The sequence below is a fragment of the Mesoplodon densirostris genome, chromosome 16 (genome assembly GCF_025265405.1).
Source record: "Mesoplodon densirostris isolate mMesDen1 chromosome 16, mMesDen1 primary haplotype, whole genome shotgun sequence".
In the NCBI taxonomy this organism is placed as follows: Eukaryota; Metazoa; Chordata; class Mammalia; order Artiodactyla; family Ziphiidae; genus Mesoplodon; species Mesoplodon densirostris.
In genome coordinates, this window is record NC_082676.1 from 60,683,854 (window position 1) to 60,705,516 (window position 21,663).

A 21,663-nucleotide genomic window follows, 5' to 3' on the forward strand; every position below is an offset into this window, starting at 1 on the left:
TACCCCACCAAACGGAGGGAGCCAACTGGAAGTATGAAAAAATATATGAGGGCTAAACACAATGTGAAACAGAGTGGAGGGATGGAGAAAGATAGAGCTCTGACAGCATCGCATACTGGTGGAGTCAGGCATGCCTAAAGTCAGGGCTTAATATTTCTTGCTGCTGTTGAGCCAATCTGAGTTGGGTTTCTGCCCCTGCAACTGAAAGGATCTATGCTAATCTCACAATATATGGAAAGTCTTTCCCCCAGGTAGTCTGAGTTTGGGATAAAAGTCTGACCTCCCAAGGAAAATTATGCTCTACATTTTAGTATTGATACTTTAACTTTCCCAACTTTTGAGTTCTCTTGGAGATTAGAAAGTACCTTTTAACATCATTTTGGGTTGATAGGGCAGTTAAAAGGGTACAGACATTGGAATCCTTTAGACGTGGGTTGGAATCCTGGATTTTTCAGCTAACTGCTTGGGTGGGTCGCTTCCTCTTTTTGAGCCCCAGGCTCCTCATATGTAAAATGAGGATGGGTTAGTAACAGTTCGCAGAGTATGGCAACCCGGCCCACCAAGATAATTAAATCAGAACCCCTGGAAATGAAGTTGAGACATGGAGTTTTGGCAAAAGCATCCCACCTAATTCTACTGTGCAGCTGGGTATACAAACCTCTAGAGTCGATGAGACCTAAGGCAGGAGCTCTCAAAGTCTAGGCTGCATGCCAATCACCCTGACTCAACACTAGCCACCGAAATTCCAAAGCTCTGTGGAGGGTGGGTTTTGGTACCTATAAGACTTTGTGGGGGGTTTTTTGGCTTTATTTTATTTATTTTTTAAAAACATACTCTTTTTGATGTGGACCATTTTTAAAGTCTTTATTGAATTTGTTACAATATTGCTTCTGTTTTATGTTTTGGGTTTTTGGTCGAAAGGCATGTGGGATCTTAGCTCCCCGACCAGGGATTGATCCTGCACCCCCTGCACTGGAAGGCGAAGTCTTAACCACTGGACTGCCAGAGAAGTCCCCGTTTTGCTTTACTTTAAATCCTCTAAGCCAGGAAGGAACAGAACTTTCTAGATGGTAATATATTGAGGCTAATGAAGGAGAAAAGGAGGGGTGAATATTTAGTGCACATCTTCTATGTTCAGAGGAGTTTATGTGCATTTTCTTACCCTTTTTTCACAACGGCCCTTCAAGGTAATTCTATTTTTCTCTATCTTACTAACAAGGAAGGGGGGCTTCATTTGGTTAAATGCGTTGGCCCACAACCAAGTGTTGGCACTGAGATTCACACTTGGGGTAGAGTGGCTCTAATGCTGTGTTGCCTGGCATTGGGAGGATGTGCATTTGCAGATCTGCAAACCCAAAGCAGAGTCTTCCGGGCTGTTTTCTGGGTGGCGTGCATGCAGACTCCAAAGCACTATGATGGTTTCCAAGAACAGTTTCAATAGGTGAGCATTCTCCCTGGTTTTCCAAATTCAACCTAGCTTGGAACTCCCTCCAGCTGTTAAAAAATCCAATGTCTCACTTTTTAACATGGGGTTCGATTTTTGTTGCCAAGTGGGAGGTGAGTGACTTTTCCAGAACCAAGCCTCTCAGTGCTACCCAGCCCCATTTAATTCTCACCAAAACCCTTTCATTTCACCCACATGAAAGTTGAGCCCCAGAGGGGCTGATTAAGTTGCCTAAGTTTGCACAGTTGGGAAGAAGATAGATGATAACAGAGGCAGAGTTGAAATGTCGATGGAGAGAAATTTTTAAAAAGAGGCAAAAGACCTCTACCCACTGAATTTGGCTGTCCGTGTTTCCATTCTGGCTACTGCATGTCTAAGTCTCTCACAGCAAATGGAAATCACGATTATTTGTTTATATCAGCTTTCATGAGTCATTCTTTTTTTGCTTCTAAGTGATGGAAAAAATGATAAAAAGAAAGGAGGATTTTTTCTTCTACCAAGTAGGGCACAAACAATTTTGAATTTCAATCTCAGAAGATCGCAACTGACATTGAAAGTTTTGTGGGTGTTTAATTTTTCCTTCTTACCTCCTTTTCTCACAAAGGAAAAAGCTTGTGCTTTCTCTCTCGATGTCTCTCGGTCTTTAGGGGGAGAGGGGAAGAACAGGGCTTGGGAAAAAAAGGAAATAGTCCAAAGAACAATACATCATCTAGTCATGCAGTTTAGGAAAATAGAAAAGGGAAAAGCAGCAGCAAGCCAGTTACGCTGACAGCCCAGTCCCGTTGAGCGGCAGTTTCCTCTGGTGCTGAAATCCTACTTACAGTAATGAATTTCCCTGCTGCTCACCAGCCTAGGAGTGTTTGGGGGAGATAAAAGTCAAGCTGTATGCAGTGTCTCTGACCTGTTTTTCAGTTCCAGACAACTTCCTGGTGTGGCTGCAGAAAGTTTGCCTTTCCGGATGTGACCATGAGGGTTTCATGTGCTGACCTGAAATTGCTGTCTGCTTTTTTTTTTTTTTTAATTCTCCTTTAAGGGTTGCTGGAGTCTGCATGCTGCAGAGCTGCCAATTTGCCTGCCTTCCAACCGTCACCTGCCCGCAGCACCACCATGACCCTACTTCTTGGGTCTCTGCTCTTCTGTTTTCTACCTGCTGTCCTGTTGTTTTCTTCTTTCTTAGAGGCTGGGGAATTCTCTTGCTCTCCCTGGCTTTTTGCCTCATGCAGGCAACGCACCATCTGCCTGTCTCAGTCAGAGAGCTGGGATGTCAAAGTCACAGGCACGGGCTGGGGACCCTGAGGATAATCATGGGAGGGTGGTCTGCACTCTCAGAGGCGGACTCTGGGACCATCCTGATTTCCACCTTTTGAACAAGTGTAGGAAGTCATGGCCAAGTTACTTACCTGGGATGCTGCAAGGATTAAGTGCCAAGTGTTTGTAAAGTATTGTTCAACGTGGAGCAGCAAGAACTTTGGAACCAGACAGCCAATGCCCACAGCTTGGCTCCACCATGTAGGGCTGTATCCCTTGGGCATCACCAGGTTTGCTTAAGCTTCTGCTCCCTGGTGGGTAGAGTGGATAATAATAGTACCTACCTTGCCAGTTCTTGAGGATTAAATGAGATAATAATAACTATGATGTTGATAAGTTCCATTTGTTGATCACTTCCTCTCTCAGTATCTATGTGCTTTACAAGAACTAGCATATATATTTATGGTCCACTAATGGGTATATTGTAGCTATGCGAATACATAAAAATAAACATATTACATATTAAAAAGCTTTTGGTATCCATGTGTATATACAAAGAGATTTATTTTGGATGTATAAACTGTATAGATTATACATACATCTGTATGTATAATTGTGTTACATATCATATAGATATGGAATATATATTATTTGAATCTATGAATTATATATAGACACAGATAAATTATACAGATAGATATAGAAATGATTAGTAAAAAGAAAAAATGTTATATGCCAGACTAAGTGCTTCACACTTTTGAATGCATATCATTCTCATAAGAACCCTATGAGGTGGGTATTATTTATTATCTGCATTTTATAGGGAATGTAACTGAAGCACAGAGAGGCTAAGAGACTTTCTGAATGCCTCTCATATACATGTTCATGTATAGACAGTTATGTGTTTATAGTATATAGATTAAATATGTCTGTTTTGTAGATGGGCTGAGACAGTATTCAGACAGCTGGTTAGCTGGTCTTGTTATTTGTTTTATCCTCAATACAAGCTATAACATTTGTTACCTTTAGGGAATGACACCATTAGTTTTAAAAGAACCCTGGGTGTTTCCATCACAATACCACTTTGCTGTCCAGAAAATATTTCCCCTTTGAGAGAGTTGGTAAATTCCCTTCTCTAGGCCAGATACTTGTGATCAAAGCAGCCTGGATTTTCTAGGCCATAAGAGTCAGAGACACACCTCTGGTTCCCCCACCCCAAATTTCCAGGAGGGTAATTAGGACACAGCATATAAGGTAAGACTGGGCTCTCCTAGGAGACTCCTCAAAGGTGCCCTTGGGCCAGCTGCTCCTGGTCACCCCCCAAATCTCTATTCCTTAGGACTGCAAAAAAGCAATGAGAAACCCTGGCCTTTGGTCCAATATCAAGCATCAGGTTAAGCGATTGTACAATGAGAATTTCATATCCCTCAGAGAATACTGCGCCTTGTGAATTTAAATACAAATTTCCTAAATATATAATATATAGTGTATAACACGTAACACCATACATGCACACACGTGCATCACCATACATGCACACACATGTATCATCCAGCAATGAATAAAAAACAGAAAAAACCACCTTCATTTTCCAACAAAAATGATTGTTTTATCTCTTCCCTAGAGAGACTATTTTTTTAGTCTTAATTCTTGACTTTAAGTGTGAAAAAATAATCACAGGCTGTCATGAGAAAGGGTAAGAATATGCATGGATATATGCATGTGTAGGTCTGTGCTTGTATATACGTACACTCATGCACACACACGATTGGCTCTGCCAATGTTACAAGGGTCAGATCTGGAGGGAGAACAAGCCATGAACACAATCAGGAAGTTCACTGAAAGATGGGAACTCCAATACTCAACCCTGGGAGTCCTGGAAGCAGATGGGGCCCAGGAATCTGCTTTTTCAACCAGCTCATCAAGTGTTTCTGAGAGACAGCATCTCTGGATGGTACATTGGAGGGACATGATCACAGCAGGAAAGGGCTTTTGCTTGTGTGCACATGAGTGCATGAGCACAAGCACGTGTGCATGGGAAAGCAATGTGCTTACTGGAGCTCTGTTTGCAGGAAAAGTAGCTACGTGTCAGGAAGTAGCAACAGTCTCTGGGTACCAGCCTAATGAATCCAGGTTGTCGGGATGTTGAGTGGGAAAATGGGACTTAGAATGGTCTAAGCTAATGGAGTCAGATTTGTAATGCATATTTAAACATTTTTTTTAACATGGAGAAGGTTTTCCTGTTTAATTAAAATACAGTTCTAAGAAAAAAAATTATAGATGAGATGAGGCTCTGACTACCTTCCAGGCATTGTCCACAAAACAAATAAATAAGTACCAGCCTCTATTTATACACAAAGCCTGTGCATCACACCTAGTGGTCATCACCTCATGACCTTCCCCTGGCCCGTTAGCTCACCTCTGCCCACAATCCAGGTGGAGGAGACGGGTGGGTGTCAAGCACTGGTGTCCACTGGTCGAGTCTTGTAAGAAACCGTTTCACTTCTGCCATCCATTTTTAATTTTCTTTACATTTGACATGAAATATATGTGCTTATCTCCGTTTTAGAGAGGAACCTAATTTGGGAGATTCACCTCTACTTATATCCTCCTATGTGGATAGGGCAAGGACTCAGCTGTAAACCAGCATTTTAGGAGATGGCCATCATCTCCTCACCATGTGCCAGGATAAAGCTGGGGACTTCTTTTTTTGAAATTAATACAGCCTCACATATTTCATAAGGAGAGTATTAGAAGCCCAAGTTCACCCACCACCACCAACATCATCAATAATGAGAGAGAATTTTTGGAAGAAGACAGAAGCTTCCAGGCCAAGTCACTAGACATGACTTTAGGCAGATCATAGGACCTATCCTTATTGTCTTCATTTATACAATCAGGGTAACACTGTCTTCAAAGGTCAATGGACACGGAGCAATGGAAGTTGACTTAACTTGTACAGTCCCATGTATAAGGAGTTTACAGAGAAGGGACCACTGAATATACTTGAAATGGTATAATGAATGCTCTGAAAACAACTGCGTGGTGGAGAAAACAAATCAGCCTTTGGCTCTTAGAACAAGACTTCTACAATTGAAGGCTGAAATTTCCCATTGGGCCAGGAGAACAGGGACCCATTTTGGAATGCTGGACCTGCCACTTGCTTGCTGTGTGGTTTAGATAAATTAACCTCTTTGGTCTCAGTGTCCTCACCTGTAAATAATGAGCTTACAATTTATGAAGTACCACAATAAGCCCTTCCCATATATGGTTTTATTCCACATAACAGTATTAAAGGGTAGGTAGGTATTAAAGGTCTTCTCATCCTGAATTATGGATGAGGAGACTGAGGCACAGAGCTTTGGTTTAACCTACCCTTGACTGCAGCTGGCAAGGGACCAAATCAGGATTCAAACTCAGAACACCTGCTTCCAGAGCCCATATTTTAAAAACCTTTATGTGTATTACCAACTTGATAACAGTATTAAGAAAAGTAAATAAGATAGGATTAAGGTATTATTAAGATAACTAAATGGGGTAGATAATCCAACCCTGGTGGGAGCACTAAATAATTAAATGAAATAAGGAACACAAGATTCTTGGTCTTAGTAAGCCCTCAATAAATGTAAACTTGGGCTTCCCTGGTGGCGCAGTGGTTGAGAGTCCACCTGCCAATGCAGGGGACACGGGTTCGTGCCCCAGTCCGGGAAGATCCCACATGCCGAGGAGCGGCTGGGCCCGTGAGCCATGGCCGCTGAGCCTGCACGTCCGGAGCCTGTGCTCCACAACAGGAGAGGCCACACAGTGAGAGGCCCGTGTACCGCAAAAAAATAATAAATAAATGTAAACTCTACCACTTATTATGATTATTTTTTCATCTTCTTCCTACAAGTCTCCCTAGTTGTTGTACTAGTAACTAAAAGTTGTACTAATAACTTAATAGATGTTAGTAGATGTTTCATTTGAAATGTTTTTGTTGTTGTTGTTGTTTTGTTTTAAACCAAAGACTGATATTTCCATGCCAGGAAAGAGTTAAGCTTAGTTCTGTTTCTTTCTTAAACATCTGTGGTTGGTTCCACTGACTTCTTTGGAAAGATACACGAGGCAGGGGAGCCCTCTGAGCCAGGCAGCCAGAGCACCTGCAGGAAGCACCTGGGTCTACCTGTGGCAACAAGGACAGCCCACTGCTCACCTGGGCGGCCCCAACCCATGCCCCCTGGTGGGCACAAGGGCAGCCCTGTGTGGGCGTGATGACTCCACTCCCCCAGGAAACACACAGAAGCCAAAGGACTCAGAACACAACTCATGTGGACCTTTTCAGACTAAGCTTTTATTTTTTGATATTACAAACCAGTTTTCTTTATTCACAAACCACTGTAAGTGATATAAACACTAATTTCTAAAGACAGATATACACATTTTCTGGGTTTGCAGATTGCGTGAGGTGTGTGTTAAGTCACTATATGCCACACATGATAGTAATCTTTTTTTTTCCATAATTCATAATAGCAATAGTTATTTAGATAAATGAAAACATTCCAAATAAATACCGTTTAAAAAAATCCAAAATGTCTGTTTACATTTCTGACATACAGTTTAAAATGACTTATTGGCCTCTTGGAGGAGTGCCTGACAAAAGATTCTGTAACATCAGTTGGCACCCAGGCGGCTCTAAATGATTTTATTAAAACTACATACAATCATGGGGGAAAGTACAGCTCATCGATGAAAACCAAAACTGCAAATTAATTTTACTTGAACCAACACAGTAAGAATTCTAGGTTTGTGATTCCAAATACAATGCAAATTCTGGATTTTGAAATCTGAGGCAAATGGGAGACATTGCTTGATTCTCCCGAACCCTCTGTTCCTTTTACCTTGTTCCCCTTTGGGGTCGGATGCGGTAGCATTTTAGTACATCGTTTCCCTTAAAAACATCAACCAGGCACCCATTGTCATGACACCATCTTCCAGGTAGGGGGATGAGAATGTCTCATCTAAAACACCCTCATGCCTGCCCCCCTCCAAATCAATCTGGTGAAAAGAACATTTTTTTCTACTTTTGGCCGCTAAGCAGTTTTTTCCCCCGTTTCTCTCTTTTTGCAAGATCACGGTGATCTGTCTTAGATAGCGAAGCTACAGAAACTCGGTTTTCAAATCTCGTGAAACTTTATTTAATATCCAACCGATCTTACTGCATGCACATAGGATGACAAGAGAAAAGCTGGATCACAAACACTTTTTTTTTTAAAGTTTTGTTTGGTTTTGTCTTAAAGCAGAGTTGTTACAGCAGTTTGGCAGGTTCACAGCGGTGAATTGATAGCTTTACTAAAGTGCATGCCATATGGCCTGCACCGCACACATGGAAATTTTACCTATGGCAGCAAAACTACTGGGGACGACTTGCTGCAGGATTTTTTTTTTTTATTTAAATACAAAAACAGGAAGGTCTGTGACAGACACCCCAACTTAGATTAACTTTGTAAACAGGACAACATGGAAAGACTTCAAACAGAAGAAGTATACAGACAAACTGCAATTTTTCGGCTGTGTCATTCTGGCCCTGCTTCAGAGGTGGGGGGACTTTGTTCTTTGGGGGATGTTGAGGGTGGACCTACTTTTTTGCTTCCTTCTGACAAGTGTCCTGGGCCTTGGAGACAAAAAAAAAAAACAAACTAAAGATACTGATTTGAGAGAATCCTTGGGGACCAGGAAAAATGGGAGGGCGGGCTCTCACGGACTGAAAAATTGCAGGTTGCTTACACGACACGGTCATGTTTCAAAAAGTACCAAGCGGATGAAAATACCATGATTATCTCTACCCAATGACTGCAATACTTGTAAAATGCTTCTATAAATCCGAATATGATTATCATGTAATTCCATAAAAATTATACGTCTGTCTGTAACAGTTGTTCTACGAGGCTAAAACTAAAGCTTCATAAGACTGTTTCTAGAACTTAACAATGCCACTGCACAGATGTAAATTTTATACATTTTTTTTTCACTGGTACAAAGAATTTAAGTTTTTATTACTTTCTTTTTTTGGAAAAAAAGAAAAAAATAGAAACAGTGCTTTTTATCACCTTTTTATTAATGTTATTTTTTTCCCTCCCATAATATAAAAGTCAGCAATGATATCAATAATTTATTATACTGGAAGAAATATAAAAAGAATGCTTGTGGATGGCCTAACTACCAATCTCTTGCCTAAATAACTAGCGGCTGGTTAAGAAGCTGAATACCGCCGGGTGGAATGGTTTAAAGGGTGGGTTTGCACAGCTGCATTCAGCTCGGATGCACAAGTGTTATTAGAAGCATCCCCTTAACAACATAACCTTTGGCTTGAACTGACAACGAGTGACTTAGAACCGTTGATATATGGTTGTTGGTGCAGTGTGGGTCGTTTAGATTCATCAGTTACTTTTTGTTTTTCTTTCAGCCAACCCCAGTCCCAACCCCCTAGGTGCCGCCCACCCTTCCCCTTTCATAAAATAAAATAATGCAGATGCAGAAGAACATGACTCCTGTAGTCACTTACACGCTTCCCAAACAGCTGATAACCCCAGTAGCTTAATATTCAGCATATATAATTCATTTACATGAGATAGCACTCTGGATATGGCCCTACACCAGTTTTTAGTCATAGCTAGCATCTCTCTAGATCAACCACAAAAACTCCTACAGCCAGCAACCAAACTACGGAACCTTCAGAAATGAAAGACCCACAATATTAAAATACACAGAACAAAATATCTGAGGTATAAGATAAAAAATGTACTTTTTTTCCTCTTTTTATTTTATTTTTTTTTAGATGCTAAAATGATGCACTACTGCATGTATTGCAATACCCAGGCCTCGGAAAGCTTCCTTTCTCCCCACATTGGAAGGTTTTTATGGTTTTGTCATTTAGTATGGAGCAAAACGGTTGTATCCCCCTCGGTATATACTAGCCTGCAATGAAGAAAGAACGAGACCCACATCATCAGCATGGCTCCTAGTCTTGGCATCAGTCAAGGGTGCAAAAGCATTCTGAAACAAAGCAATTTAAGGGGTGTGTTTTTTACATTTTCCTTTTGTAACACATGGATCATCAAAAAAGACTAATGTGAAAAATAGACACTCAGAAACAACCAAGATGGAGGCACCCCCTACCCATCCCAGGTCACTCTTAGAGAACTGAAGATAGGGCCAATCCTGACCTCCCCCAATAGCTCCTTATAACGAAAAATCCCTGTAAAACCAAATTCCGTCGGCCAGCCCTGTGAGCTACAAGGACTCGGGTACAAATGGACCACTGAAGGATTGCGGCTGTCTCATTTTGTTGGCTTGTTTGATTCATTAATAATACTGTGTTCCATCGGGAAAAGCTCTATCTACACTCGAGAAGTCGAATGCAGATGACTTACTGAATGTAGTCATTCAACGCTCCTTTCCAACACATTCCCCAAGTGGACTGGGTGTTGAAGCGGAGCTGATTGAATGCAAAATCAGGATGAAAATGTAAATCAGCTTCTTACTTGACTTGGCTGAACAATCTGTACAGAAGTTGCTCTTGAGAGGGGAGCTGTGCAGATGAATTACTTGATGTCACTAAACTTGTGCAAAATAATAGGTTTCCAAATCATGGCGGAATTTCTACGACCAAGCTCTAGGCAATTGTCTGGCCATGGCTTTAGATGGCTTGGAGGTGGCACTTAACTATTTCCTTTTGCGAAAAGTTTTGACGATTCAAATGAATGCCTATGGGGACTTATTTTTAGGAGAAGGACTGATATTCTCGATCCCAAGCAGAAAACTGCATGCCAAAAGCTTTGTAATGATTGCATACGCTCTCACGTGATGGGCACGTCTTACTGTACGTTTTAGTGCATAGAAGTTTGAACAAGTACAGGCAAATTCACCCCCCCTCACCTCCCAGTGTTGCCCTCCCCCCCGCCCCTCCCAAAACAAAAACCCAGACCCCCCCCAAAAAACAAAAGACAACCCCCAAACTGATTCCTTCTAATTTCTTATGTACTAGGCACACACACAAAGTGTGCCCTTCTCTCTATTTTCTTTCCTGGGCGACTATGACTTTAAACATGAATTGTAATAGGGGAGGAGAGGCAGTCAGATTCTCAGCTGCCTGACAGCAGAGGCCTGGAAGTGTGCAGCTTAGCTCCTCTGAAGTCTGTGCTGGGGCTGGAACCTTGGGGCTATGTGAATGAGCAGCAAGGGAGGGAGAAAAAAAAAGAAAAAAAAAGTTCTGCATTGACACTGCATTCTGTTAGTGATGGATTTAATTATCAAAATGACTAATTATTCCATTAAGGTAAGTGCTCGGCTAGGTGAGACTTGCAAAATGAGAAATATAATAACTTACATGCACTACATTGCCAAGAAATTAAGACATTTATCAAGTTTACCGGGAGGATTAATGTGGCATTTTAGCTGCTGTTAGCAGGAGACAAATTCAATTAAGGGAAAGTGAGAGGACGTCAACCGTCAACCCATCCTAAGGTCCCAGCTGTGGGGAGGGATGGGAGGCAGGAAGAAGTGAGGAAGAGGAGGAATTGGTACTCACCATGGCACCAACGCCGTAGGTGGGGGCTGGAGCAAGTGTGTGGTGGTAGGGGTCGGTAGCATAAACTCGTCCGTAACTGAAAGGAAGACAGAGGTGAGGATTAATCCGTAATACGCAATTATGAAGTAATAATAACAACCATAAAACACAAAATACCAAGACAGTGTGGAGGAGCCCTATTCATCTTGAGAAATAAGAAACATATTCCAATCAGCCCTGTAACATGAGAAAAGTCCATCTTATACAACACATTCCTTTGTCCATTTAACACCGCTGATGATAAAGGGGTGTGTGTGTGTGTTTCCTCTCTCTCGCACACCCCTTGCTACACTGCTCAGGTACGTACCTCGAAGACGGAGGGAGGCAGAGGAAACACTTTGAAAGAGCAGTTTTAAGAAAGCCAGTAACCACAAAGGACAAGCTATAATCAAGAGACATTGTCCTCTTCTCCTAATATAGCTGTCACCAATCAAGCAAGACAGGGTGGATCAAAAAAAGTGAAGCGACCCAGTCTGTACACTTAGGGTCCAACATCTTAGAATGGGAAAGAACAAATGGATTCAAATGGATGCATCCTTAAAGGATCCGTGGGACCGCCGCCCCACCACTCAAGAATTACAGCCTGATTTGATTTTGGTTCTCTCACCCCAGAACTTCTATCTCATCATCTATAGCCAGGTTCTGGCAAGGGACATGTTTCAAACAATATATTTCTTGATGCCATTTCTTTATCTGAGTTTTTTTTTATTTTCCTCTCTCTCTCTCTCTCTCTCTCTCCCATCCTCCTCCCTCCACTTCCCTGACTCCCAGCACAGGTTTTAGAATAAAAATGTAGAAGGGATGGAAGCCTAATGCATTGGATAGCTACAAACTGTCTGGAACTGAACAATGCAACAAATCAGAAATTAGCGTTCAGAGAAGTTGAGTCACTTGCTCAAGGTCACAGAGCTAGACAGAGTCAGAGCTGATCCTTGACTCTCTCAGGGCAACTATCACACCTTTTCTATGGTTCCAGGTAACCCTTCCTTGAATGGCCTGCCAGATACCTTCTTCGAGAGAGTTTGAACATTGCTGTTTTGGTAACGATCAAAGCTGAGATGCAGGCTAGGTTAGGTGAGGGTCCCTGGAAGCAGAGCCCGAAATGGAGATTCTTCCGTACCTGGTTTGCTGAGGGGTGCTTTCAAGAGGAGAGAGTGGCGAGCAGGTTGGAGAAAGGGAAAACAGAGAAGCAAGGATGTATGTGGTCTGAGCCGGAGTTTAGCTTCTACCTGATCCTGAGAGTTGCACCCCAGAGCTGATCCCATCTGGAGGCAAGTGGGTTGGTTTTTTAATGTTCATGTATGTTAAGCATTAGCTGTGGGCTTCCCAGAAGGGCAGGGAATAACTTCCTAGTTGAAGTGACTCTTTGGCAGAGGGTAAGGCTCTGCAGAAAGAGGAAACTCGGTGCCATTAGCAACCAACATTCACAGCAGTTGGGGGAGGGGCACACCAGCCACTAAACGGGGTAGATGTGGATTATCAACAGCTGTCAAGTCTTGAGCTTTCCTTTAAAGAATGAAGGAACAAGGCAGGAAGAAATCGTTTGCCTGTGCTATCAACCCTGGAGTCTAATTTGCATGGACTTTCTTCTTTTCCTTCCCTATCTTCCCCCACCTGTCTTCCAATCTTCTTTCTCATAGTTGATGGATAAGAATGTACTGGATGGATCTCACACCGTGGAGCCTGGGAAGGTGGGAAGAAGCTGGGGGAAGAATCTTCTAACTCTCAGGCTCTGAGTTAGACTCCAGATGGAAAAAAATATATGATTATACCAAGTTCTCATTGGACATGTCTTACTCCCAAGCCCTCCTTTTGCTTGTTTCAAAGGTCCCTGAGCTCAAATAATCTACATGGGTCTTTGTCCTGATCCTCAAAAGTAGTGACATGAATAGATGTTTCTTTTCTGAGATGACTCTCTCAGCGAAACTAACCAATAGTCAACCCCCACTTGCTTTTCATTCCTCGGGACACCCTTCATGCCTTTGACTCATCGGAAATGGCCTTTCATCAAAGATTCTCCCTGTCTCTGGGAGAAAAAGCAAACAGATGTACGTCCAAGACAGGGTGTGTTAAAACAAGAAGAATGATGACGTTTTGGAAAAAACTCTTTTATTCATGGAGGTCACTCATGAAACCCGGGCCTCTCTACCCATTATTAGAAGTAGATACTAATAGGGGGAAAAGAACATGATGGATAACTTTGGTGTTGATTTTCATTTCATGAGAAAATAAAGTCTGTCATGGGTCTGGAGAAAAAAACTGTTAATAGGATTATTTTTTATGTACTTTCATCTGGCAAAGCTGGTTGTAGGAACAGGCCAGAAACAGCAAAGGCAAACTAAAAATGCTTGGACATTTACTAAGTGAAGCCACAGCATGGTGTTCCTTCAAAACAAGTGTGAAAATGCAAACTCAGAGCAATGATGATTAGTTTTTTAATTTGGGGACCGGTTTTACTGTGGCAAAACGTCCTCTTTTGGGGAGACAACAGATTGGCAGTCTGAATGTATTCCGTGAAAATGCAGCCCCACTTCTCCTCTCTAATGGTCAATTCTTATCTATCTATAACCCTGGGCCAAGTTTCAACCCCTGTGGAAAACCCAAGGTAACAGTTTGGCAGTGTTCCCTTCCCAGGCAGAAGAAAAATACAGCAGCGCCGAACTAGTCCTTGTAAATGAGCGAGCTCTTTTTTCTCCTCAGGGTGACCTCTACCTTCAGAATCCGATGGTTTTATTATGATTAATAAATTTCATTTCCACAGAGGAAAAGGGACCATGTCAGCTCAAACTGAAAGCAAGGAGGCTTCTTTTCAAATGCTAATCTCTAAACACGCCCTTGTGTGACACTACCATTTAGACACAAGGTTATTAGGGAAGATGTGGACTTGAGCTCTACTCTTACAGCAGGTATGCCAGGCACGTCAGCGGCCTCCTATCCTCGGAGCTGGCTCAGCACAGCCCAAAGGAAGAGTGGCAATTCCCAGGGACCTCAATGGGAAAGATGGGTAATGTCATAAGACCGCCATGTTATGACTAACCTGCGCCTGTGGTCACCCTCCACACCACCCATCCCTGGCCAAAGGGGATAATAGTGCAATTGGGTCATGATGCTCTCTGTGGCTTCACATCCCATCCATCAGAAATTACAGATGAAATCTGAAACATGTCCACTTCACTCCACTCACACTACCATCACCCTGATATAAGCCACGGGTATTTCATCAGAACCAAATCAAAAACAGGCTTGAATCTTGTCTCCTTGGTCCTACTCTTGCTTCTTCAATCCACCAGCCATTTATATCTAAATCTATCTGTCTATCTATTTATCTGCCTGTCCCTATCTATCTATCTATCTATCATCTCTATCTATCTTTCCATCTATGTAATATAAATCTATATAAATCTAATCATATATAATTCCCTCGCTTAAAATCCTTCAATGGCTGTCCATCGATCCTAGAATAAAATCCAAACTTTCATGAGCTCCTCCTGCCCCGCTCTCAATCCCATCTTACTCCCCTCTACCCCTCGCTCACTGTGCTCCAAACACTCTGGCCTCATCAATACTCCTGGGATGCGTGCAAATTCACTCTCTCCTTAGGACCTTGGCCCGCGCTCATCTTCTATCTGAACTGCGCCCTTTCTTCCTTTATGTCTCAGCTCAGATGTCAGCTCCCCAGCGCTGCCTGCCTCCCTGATCGCTCTTTCTGAAACAAACATGCTTTCCAACCCCATCCCCATCCTTCACGTGACGGAGCAAATCTCCATTCATTTTGTTTCCTTACTTCTCTACCTGATGATGTACCTGTTCCCCTCTGGAATGCCAGTCCCTCGGGGGCTGGAGCCGAGTCTATTTTGTTCCCCCTTTTCTCCCCAGTGTCTAGCACAGCATTGGCCATGGGGCAGGTGAACAAGGGACCAAGCCAATTCCACGTGTTGAGTGAAGGCAGCAAGAGGGAGGAGTAAAGAGAGAAGAGAGGCCCGGGAAGAGCCCTGTATCCAACATAGTGATTCTGTCAGTAGCAGAGATTCTTGCAGCTATGCTTTCTAAAGATTCTAGGTCAGCTGCTCCCAGAGACACTCAAAACCCTTCAAGACGCTCAGAAGAAAAGTTTCTTGAGACTCAAAATACACAGTGCGTCATTTCACATCACCCCTGAGAGTTCACAAAACGGAGGCCAAGTTGCCATAAAGTTCATCAAAGGGAAAGAACAAGCAAAGGAATAAAAGAGAACTGCTTTGCTGGCTGGTTCAGCGCAGCTTGCGGCCATCATGAACACTCATGATTTCCTGACCTTAGCGACAAGTTAAAACCAGGAGGCCAGCCTGCCCTGCGGAGGACAAAGGCTTTGGGGCCAGAAGATCCAGGTTCAAGTTCTGCCTTTGCAATGTCCTTGCTCAATGACGCAGGGAAATCTCTCGGAGCCTCATTTTCCTTGTTTGTAAAATGGTTTTGTTCTGAGCTCTGCCTAATTCACAGGTAAAGTGCACGAAAGCAAACCAGATACATTTTAAAGCCATCTACAGATAGTGGAGATTATGATACCTGGGTTCTTATATAGAATTTCACAAGCTAACCTTTCACTCCTGCCCAGACTTTTGGTCTGCAGAGGCAACCGAAAGATCCTAATCTAATAGGATCAGGTGTAGTTCTAGCAATCAGGTCACAGATACTTTTGGAGTCAAGATCTATCTCATTTATGAGTTACAGATGTAGTTGCAATTGCTATATTTGAACTTGAGGTTATGCTGGAGTCAAATGAATAAGTAAGCTGCCTGTTGAGTGGGAAACATGAGCCCATGTTTGTTAAAGTGCTTTGTCAACTCTACTGAGAAATGTAAATACTACTTATTACGAACATCTTCTAAATCCGGCTGCAACTAGCTGGATGTGAAAGAAATATGATAGGGCCATGTTGGTACCCTACCCCAGGGTTTTAACAATCAAGTGATTTTCTTATAGGGACATCGGAAGAACACTGTAATTAACTTCACTCCACAGAGTTCACTCTATATATTTTAATTCAGAGTCTTTATGCTCCTGGGACCTTTTATTCTTACTTTAGCATCACCTCCCCATGCCTCCTGTCCCACAGATAGCTGGAGGGAATCCCTGTGAGGCAGAAAGATGAATAAAATAGGCTCAGTCCTCAGATGAGGTTCCCAGTGTGGTGTAGGTCTCCTAGACAGCCTCAATGCAGCACAAACGTGCAAAGGTTCGAGTCCCCACCATAAGGGGAAATGCTACAGAGTATGCATTCAAAACAGGATACCTCACTAGGGATCAGAATGCATGCCCCCAGTCTCTGCAATGCCACTGGGGCTACAGTACCCTCCTAGTAATAGCTAAGATAGAGTCTGGAAGGTGTTTGGGAATTTCACTCATTCAAGTCTCACGCCTCCCACACAGTGTACAAACAGGGTCCTACACCATGGCCCTATGGTTCTCACAGTCTGCTATTGGGAGAGTGATGGTTTAGCTAGGAAATGCTCCCCTTTCCTCTCCTGTGGTCATGACCTCAGCTGCTCATTTACTCTTGTGAAGGCACTCACTAAGGAATATTCCTCTATCACTACAGTAGCTTTCTCTGAGTCTAATCTAGGCAATGGCTTATATAACTGTAGACCATGGGGGTGACCAGGCTTTAGTCTAAAAGCTTCCCAAGATATATTCGTCAGAGGGATGGAAACAGTCCCATAACTCAAAACCTCTAAGGAAGACAGGGTAGAAATAGAAGAAATTTTCCAAGATGAAGCATAGGGAGTTATCCCACCCCGACTCTGACATTCCTGAATTCTCCTGCTGCTTGCTTCCTTAGCTTGGATTTGAAATGATTATCTTCGTAAATCACCTTTTTCAGTCTCATGATTCTTTTCCTCAGAAGTAGGAGGGAAAGCCTCTTCTGGGCTCTTTGGCTTCTAGATGGGAAGCCGCAGAGTTTGCTGTTGTACACGGATCCCTGTCCCGCATCTGAACTGTGTGGATATAAGTAGGCCTATACATCCAAAAGCTGTAGAAGCTATGAGAAGCAGATCACATCCATGACAAATCAGATGGCACCATCCTTGCTATGCTTTCTCAATACAATTCACAACGTCTTCCTTTTATGAATGCAAACAGCACAGGTTTGAGGTAAGAACCCTTATTCTGGATTCACTGGAGCTGAGTACCAGCCTCTGTCTGGGAGTCGAGAAGACACAATAAGTCCTGCTTTTGGTTACACAGTCCCTCCACTCCAGAATGTCTCCTCCAACAAAAGACCCATGGCCACACTCTCTTTAATGCCAAGGCCAAGGCCACCTCCTTTTAGAAAGTCTGTTTCACCTTCTATGTGTCCCGACTACAGCTCTACCCAAACCTCCCATCATGCCTTGAAATCAACATGACACCCCAGCTGCAGTTTAATCCCTGGGGGACCACAATGAACATTCTGTGTTTGTATCCCCCCTGTGAGATCTTCAGTACGCTTGCAGAGAAGCAAGGCTGCACAGCAGCTAAGAAGTCCTCAGGGTCAGAATTCCTAGAATCAAATTCTGCTTGTGCACTTCCCCTGCTGTAATCTCAGAATGTCTCTCTCCTCTCTGAGCCAGTTTCTCCGCCCATGAATGGAGATAATGATGGTGCAGACTGGCTGTATAAGGCTGTAGTGAGGTTGAAATGAGGGTTGAGGGTCACCGGTTACTCAGAACCCAAACAAGCATCAGTTATTGACGTTGTTACGATGATTTCTCTCGACTCTACGTGGGGTCCCTCCAGTAAAGCCCCTGGGATACATGTGTCAGAACTACCCGTGAACTGAGTGGTCCTCCTGAAGCCCTGTGTACCAGCGCCCTCCATGTCCCATGTAAGCAGATCAAAGAGTTTAAGAGGTTAACAGGATGAGAAGGATATAGATTCTGGGGCCTGTACCCCAGGGATGTCCTTCTAGAGCACGCACACACACACACACACACAGTCAGAGGCAAAATTAAAACATAAAGTCAAGACACACGACCAATGTCCAGGTTACCTGTCACAATATTTTAATTCCATGTGGTCTCTGAGAGACCAGTTCTTGGGGCACACACACTCTTTCAATATTCATTTGAGCAAAATGAATGAAAACACAGCTCTCAAACGTTACTCTCCATAGAAATATAACAAGAGCCACAAATGCGAGCCACAGAGGACATTGTAAGTTTCATAGTAGCCACATTAAAAAAAAAAAGTAAAAAGAAAACAGGTGCCATTAATTTTTTATATTTTAATTTGACCCGACAGATTAAAAACAGTATCATTTCAATGTGTCATCAGCATAAAGATGATGAGTGAAATACCTTACATCGTGTTCGTACTAGGTTTTTGAAATCTAGTGCCTATCTGGACCAGCCACATTCCAAGGGCTCCAAGGCCACATGGTAATCGGCCACCATGTTGCAGAGTAGGACTCCAGAAAAACCTACTGAATGTTCTCCACACCACTGAAAGCCAGAAGATTCCTGATTGATCAGCTCAATGTTTCCTAGAGTGTGAGCTGAGGCCTACACTATTAGAATGGCCTGGGGGGAACTCGTAAGAATGCAGATTGTCAGGCTCCCTCTCCAGACCAGGAATCAGAATCTCTGGGGCAGGCAGAGGGGAGGATGGATTGGATTCTGCATTTGGTTTTTTTTTTCAGTTTCAATATTTTTTATTGAAGTATAGTTGATTTACAATGTTGTATTAATTTCTGCTGTACAGCAAAGTGATTCAGTTACATATATATATATATATATATATATACACACATATATATATATTTATACATTCTTTTTTATATTCTTTCCCATTATGGTTTATCATAGGATACTGAATATTGTTCTCTGTGCTACACAGTAGGACCTTGTTGCTTATGCATTTGTAATAAATTCTGCAGGGGTTGTCACCCACTCTGACATGTGATAACCACTATTCTATATTTTTTAAAAATTCTGCCCTGATTAGCCCTCCCTTACTCAGGCTAATTCAGAGCTCTCTGGATATCTTTGATGTTCATAAGTAAACTGATAAAGACATTTCATTTTTAGAAGGTAAAATTATTGCATGTAACACGCTTTGAACTATGCCTAGTACACAGTAAGAGCTCAATAAATGCTATGATTATTTTTACTAAGTTCCTTTGCCTATATGTTCCCTTATCACTCTGTGCTTCCCCTATTAGAACACACATCACATTTTATTGGAAACAGACCAATTAACTACCAATTGATTTGCTACATGACAACTTTGCTGAATAATCAAATCACTGAAATGGAAGGGAGACCATTAGATGAAATTTGCTGAAGGATCAATTAGAGGAATGGCCAACTTGGAAATTTCTTCTAAATACTATCTGAAGTCTTAGTATGACTGTATGGGTGTGCAAGTGTGTGCGTGTGCAGGTTGGGGGGGATAAAGAGATGGAGGGGGCTGGTGACACCTCCCCCCACTGTGCCCCTGAACTTGCCAAACAATGCCTCTAATAAAAGTGTATAGGAACCCATCTCACGGGGACTGGTTTCAACAGCATTTGCAGATGTGTTTTTATGGCCCAGGCTTCTGTATCCAGTACTCATAAGGGACTGGGAGTCTCTCTGCAGGCTGGCTTTCCATCACCATGATGGTACCTGCCATGGTGGAGGGGCGAGACTGGCTGCTGGACGGAGACCCAACCTCACCTGCCCCCCAGAGACACACAAATGCACACAAGCTCCCTTGGGCCAGGGGCAGCTGGCAGCCAGAACAATGAAGTCAAAGTGTCTGGTAGTTTTCAGGGCATGGGTTATCCGTTGATTTTTTGCCACTGATTTTCAGCAAAGGAGGGAATTTTGGAGAATAGCACTAGAACACCCTTGGTTTGTGTGACCCTCTGTCTCCCTGGATATGCAGAATTCTCCCTTCACCACTCTGTTCTGCCCCCAGACCCAGGCCCAGCACGTCAAGTGCTCAGCACACATGAGCTGCATGAAGGAGACGGGCCAAATCAAACAAACTCCTACTGGAACAACTGTTTAGAGAATCGTTTAGCTCCCTTGGGGTCCCTCCAGATTTTAACAACGATGCCCACACCCCAACTCACAGATACTAGTTTTCTAGGAGCAAGATAGCACAGCCGAAGAATGCAGGAGAATTCCATCTGGAGGCAAAGGTCAGTGTTCCAAGGTCAAAATGAAAGGAGTAATTGGGGGTAGTGTGGTCTCAGGGAAAAAGCAGTGGGACCAGATAGACTCCTGTGTGACCATGGCCAAGTTACCAAACCTCTCTGGGCCTGAGCGTTTTGTTCTTTTTTAATTTGCAAAGCAAGGATGATAGTAACCTCTACCTCACTGAGCTACTGTAATAAATTATATATGCATGTATACATACATACATACATACATATATACATACATGCATGTGTATATACATATACACTGTATATAATTTATCATACTTGTAAGTACATAGAATTTGCTCAATAAATGACAGCAAGTTATGACTACGCCCTGGGGAATTCAGTAAAGCCCATATGAGGGACAGTTACTGCAGGGATGAAAGGCTTGCTTTCCCTGCTAACAAAAAGCCTTAGCTCTCCAGGGAAATGACCAATACACCCTGGGGGCAAGAGGGACGGTGTGGGCATTTAACAGAACCTGGTCCTTGCCAGTTTCTAATCTGCCAGCATATCCTGTTTGTTCTCTTGTCAAAATACAGCCAAGGAACCACTTCTCAGCTCTTCTACAGCCATTGTCCTAACCAGGCCATTGTAACACCTCCTTGGGCTGCCCCAAGGGACTCTCTTTCTTCTGGTCTTGCCATATTGAAATCCACAAAGCAGTCCAACTCATCGTTAAAAAAAAGTAAGTCAAACCACAGCCAACCCTCCAACACCTGCCTATCACACTTAAAATCTCAAATGGTTTCTGTAGCCTCCAAGTTCTAATTTGTTTGGACCCCTGGCTATCTTCCTGGTTTTATCTCTAAAATCCTCCCTTGTACTCACATGCTCCAGGCACACTGTGCCTGAACACCTTAACCATACCTCAACCACAGGGCATTTGCACTTGCTGCTGCTTCAGCCTGAAATGCTTTCAATTCCACAATTAACTCACCTGGCTCACACCCTGGCTTGATTCGTGTCCCGGCTCAAGTGTCACCCTCTCAGAGGGGCCACCTCTGAATGAATATAAAAGTAGCATCGCAACTTACTTTCTACCTCCACCCTTGCTTTTTGATTCATTATAGCTATTGTATAACTTTACATGCAAGTATATTATATGCTCATGTATGTTTGGGGTCTGGTCTGCACTAGGATGGAGGCTTTTTGAAGGATGGAGGCTCTTTGAAGGAAGGGCTTCTCTTCACTTATTTAATGCTATGTCCCAAAAGC

The 21,663-nt window shown here is 42.9% G+C and overlaps 1 protein-coding gene across 2 annotated transcripts in view; it reads right to left on the reverse strand.

The window, feature by feature from the left end:
• Positions 1-9,601: 9,601 nt before the first annotated feature.
• RBFOX1 (RNA binding fox-1 homolog 1) overlaps positions 9,602-21,663 on the reverse strand; it is a 381,057-nt gene continuing 368,995 nt past the window's right edge. The window contains exons 12-13 of one of the 2 annotated variants that reach the window (XM_060079322.1): positions 11,259-11,334; positions 9,602-9,724 (exon numbers count right to left, since the gene is read on the reverse strand). In XM_060079322.1, coding sequence (XP_059935305.1) covers positions 9,602-9,724; positions 11,259-11,334 — 199 coding nt within the window. Of the gene's footprint in view, positions 9,725-10,742; positions 10,891-11,258; positions 11,335-21,663 lie in introns of those variants that run through there. The other variant, XM_060079321.1, reaches the window with a different exon arrangement.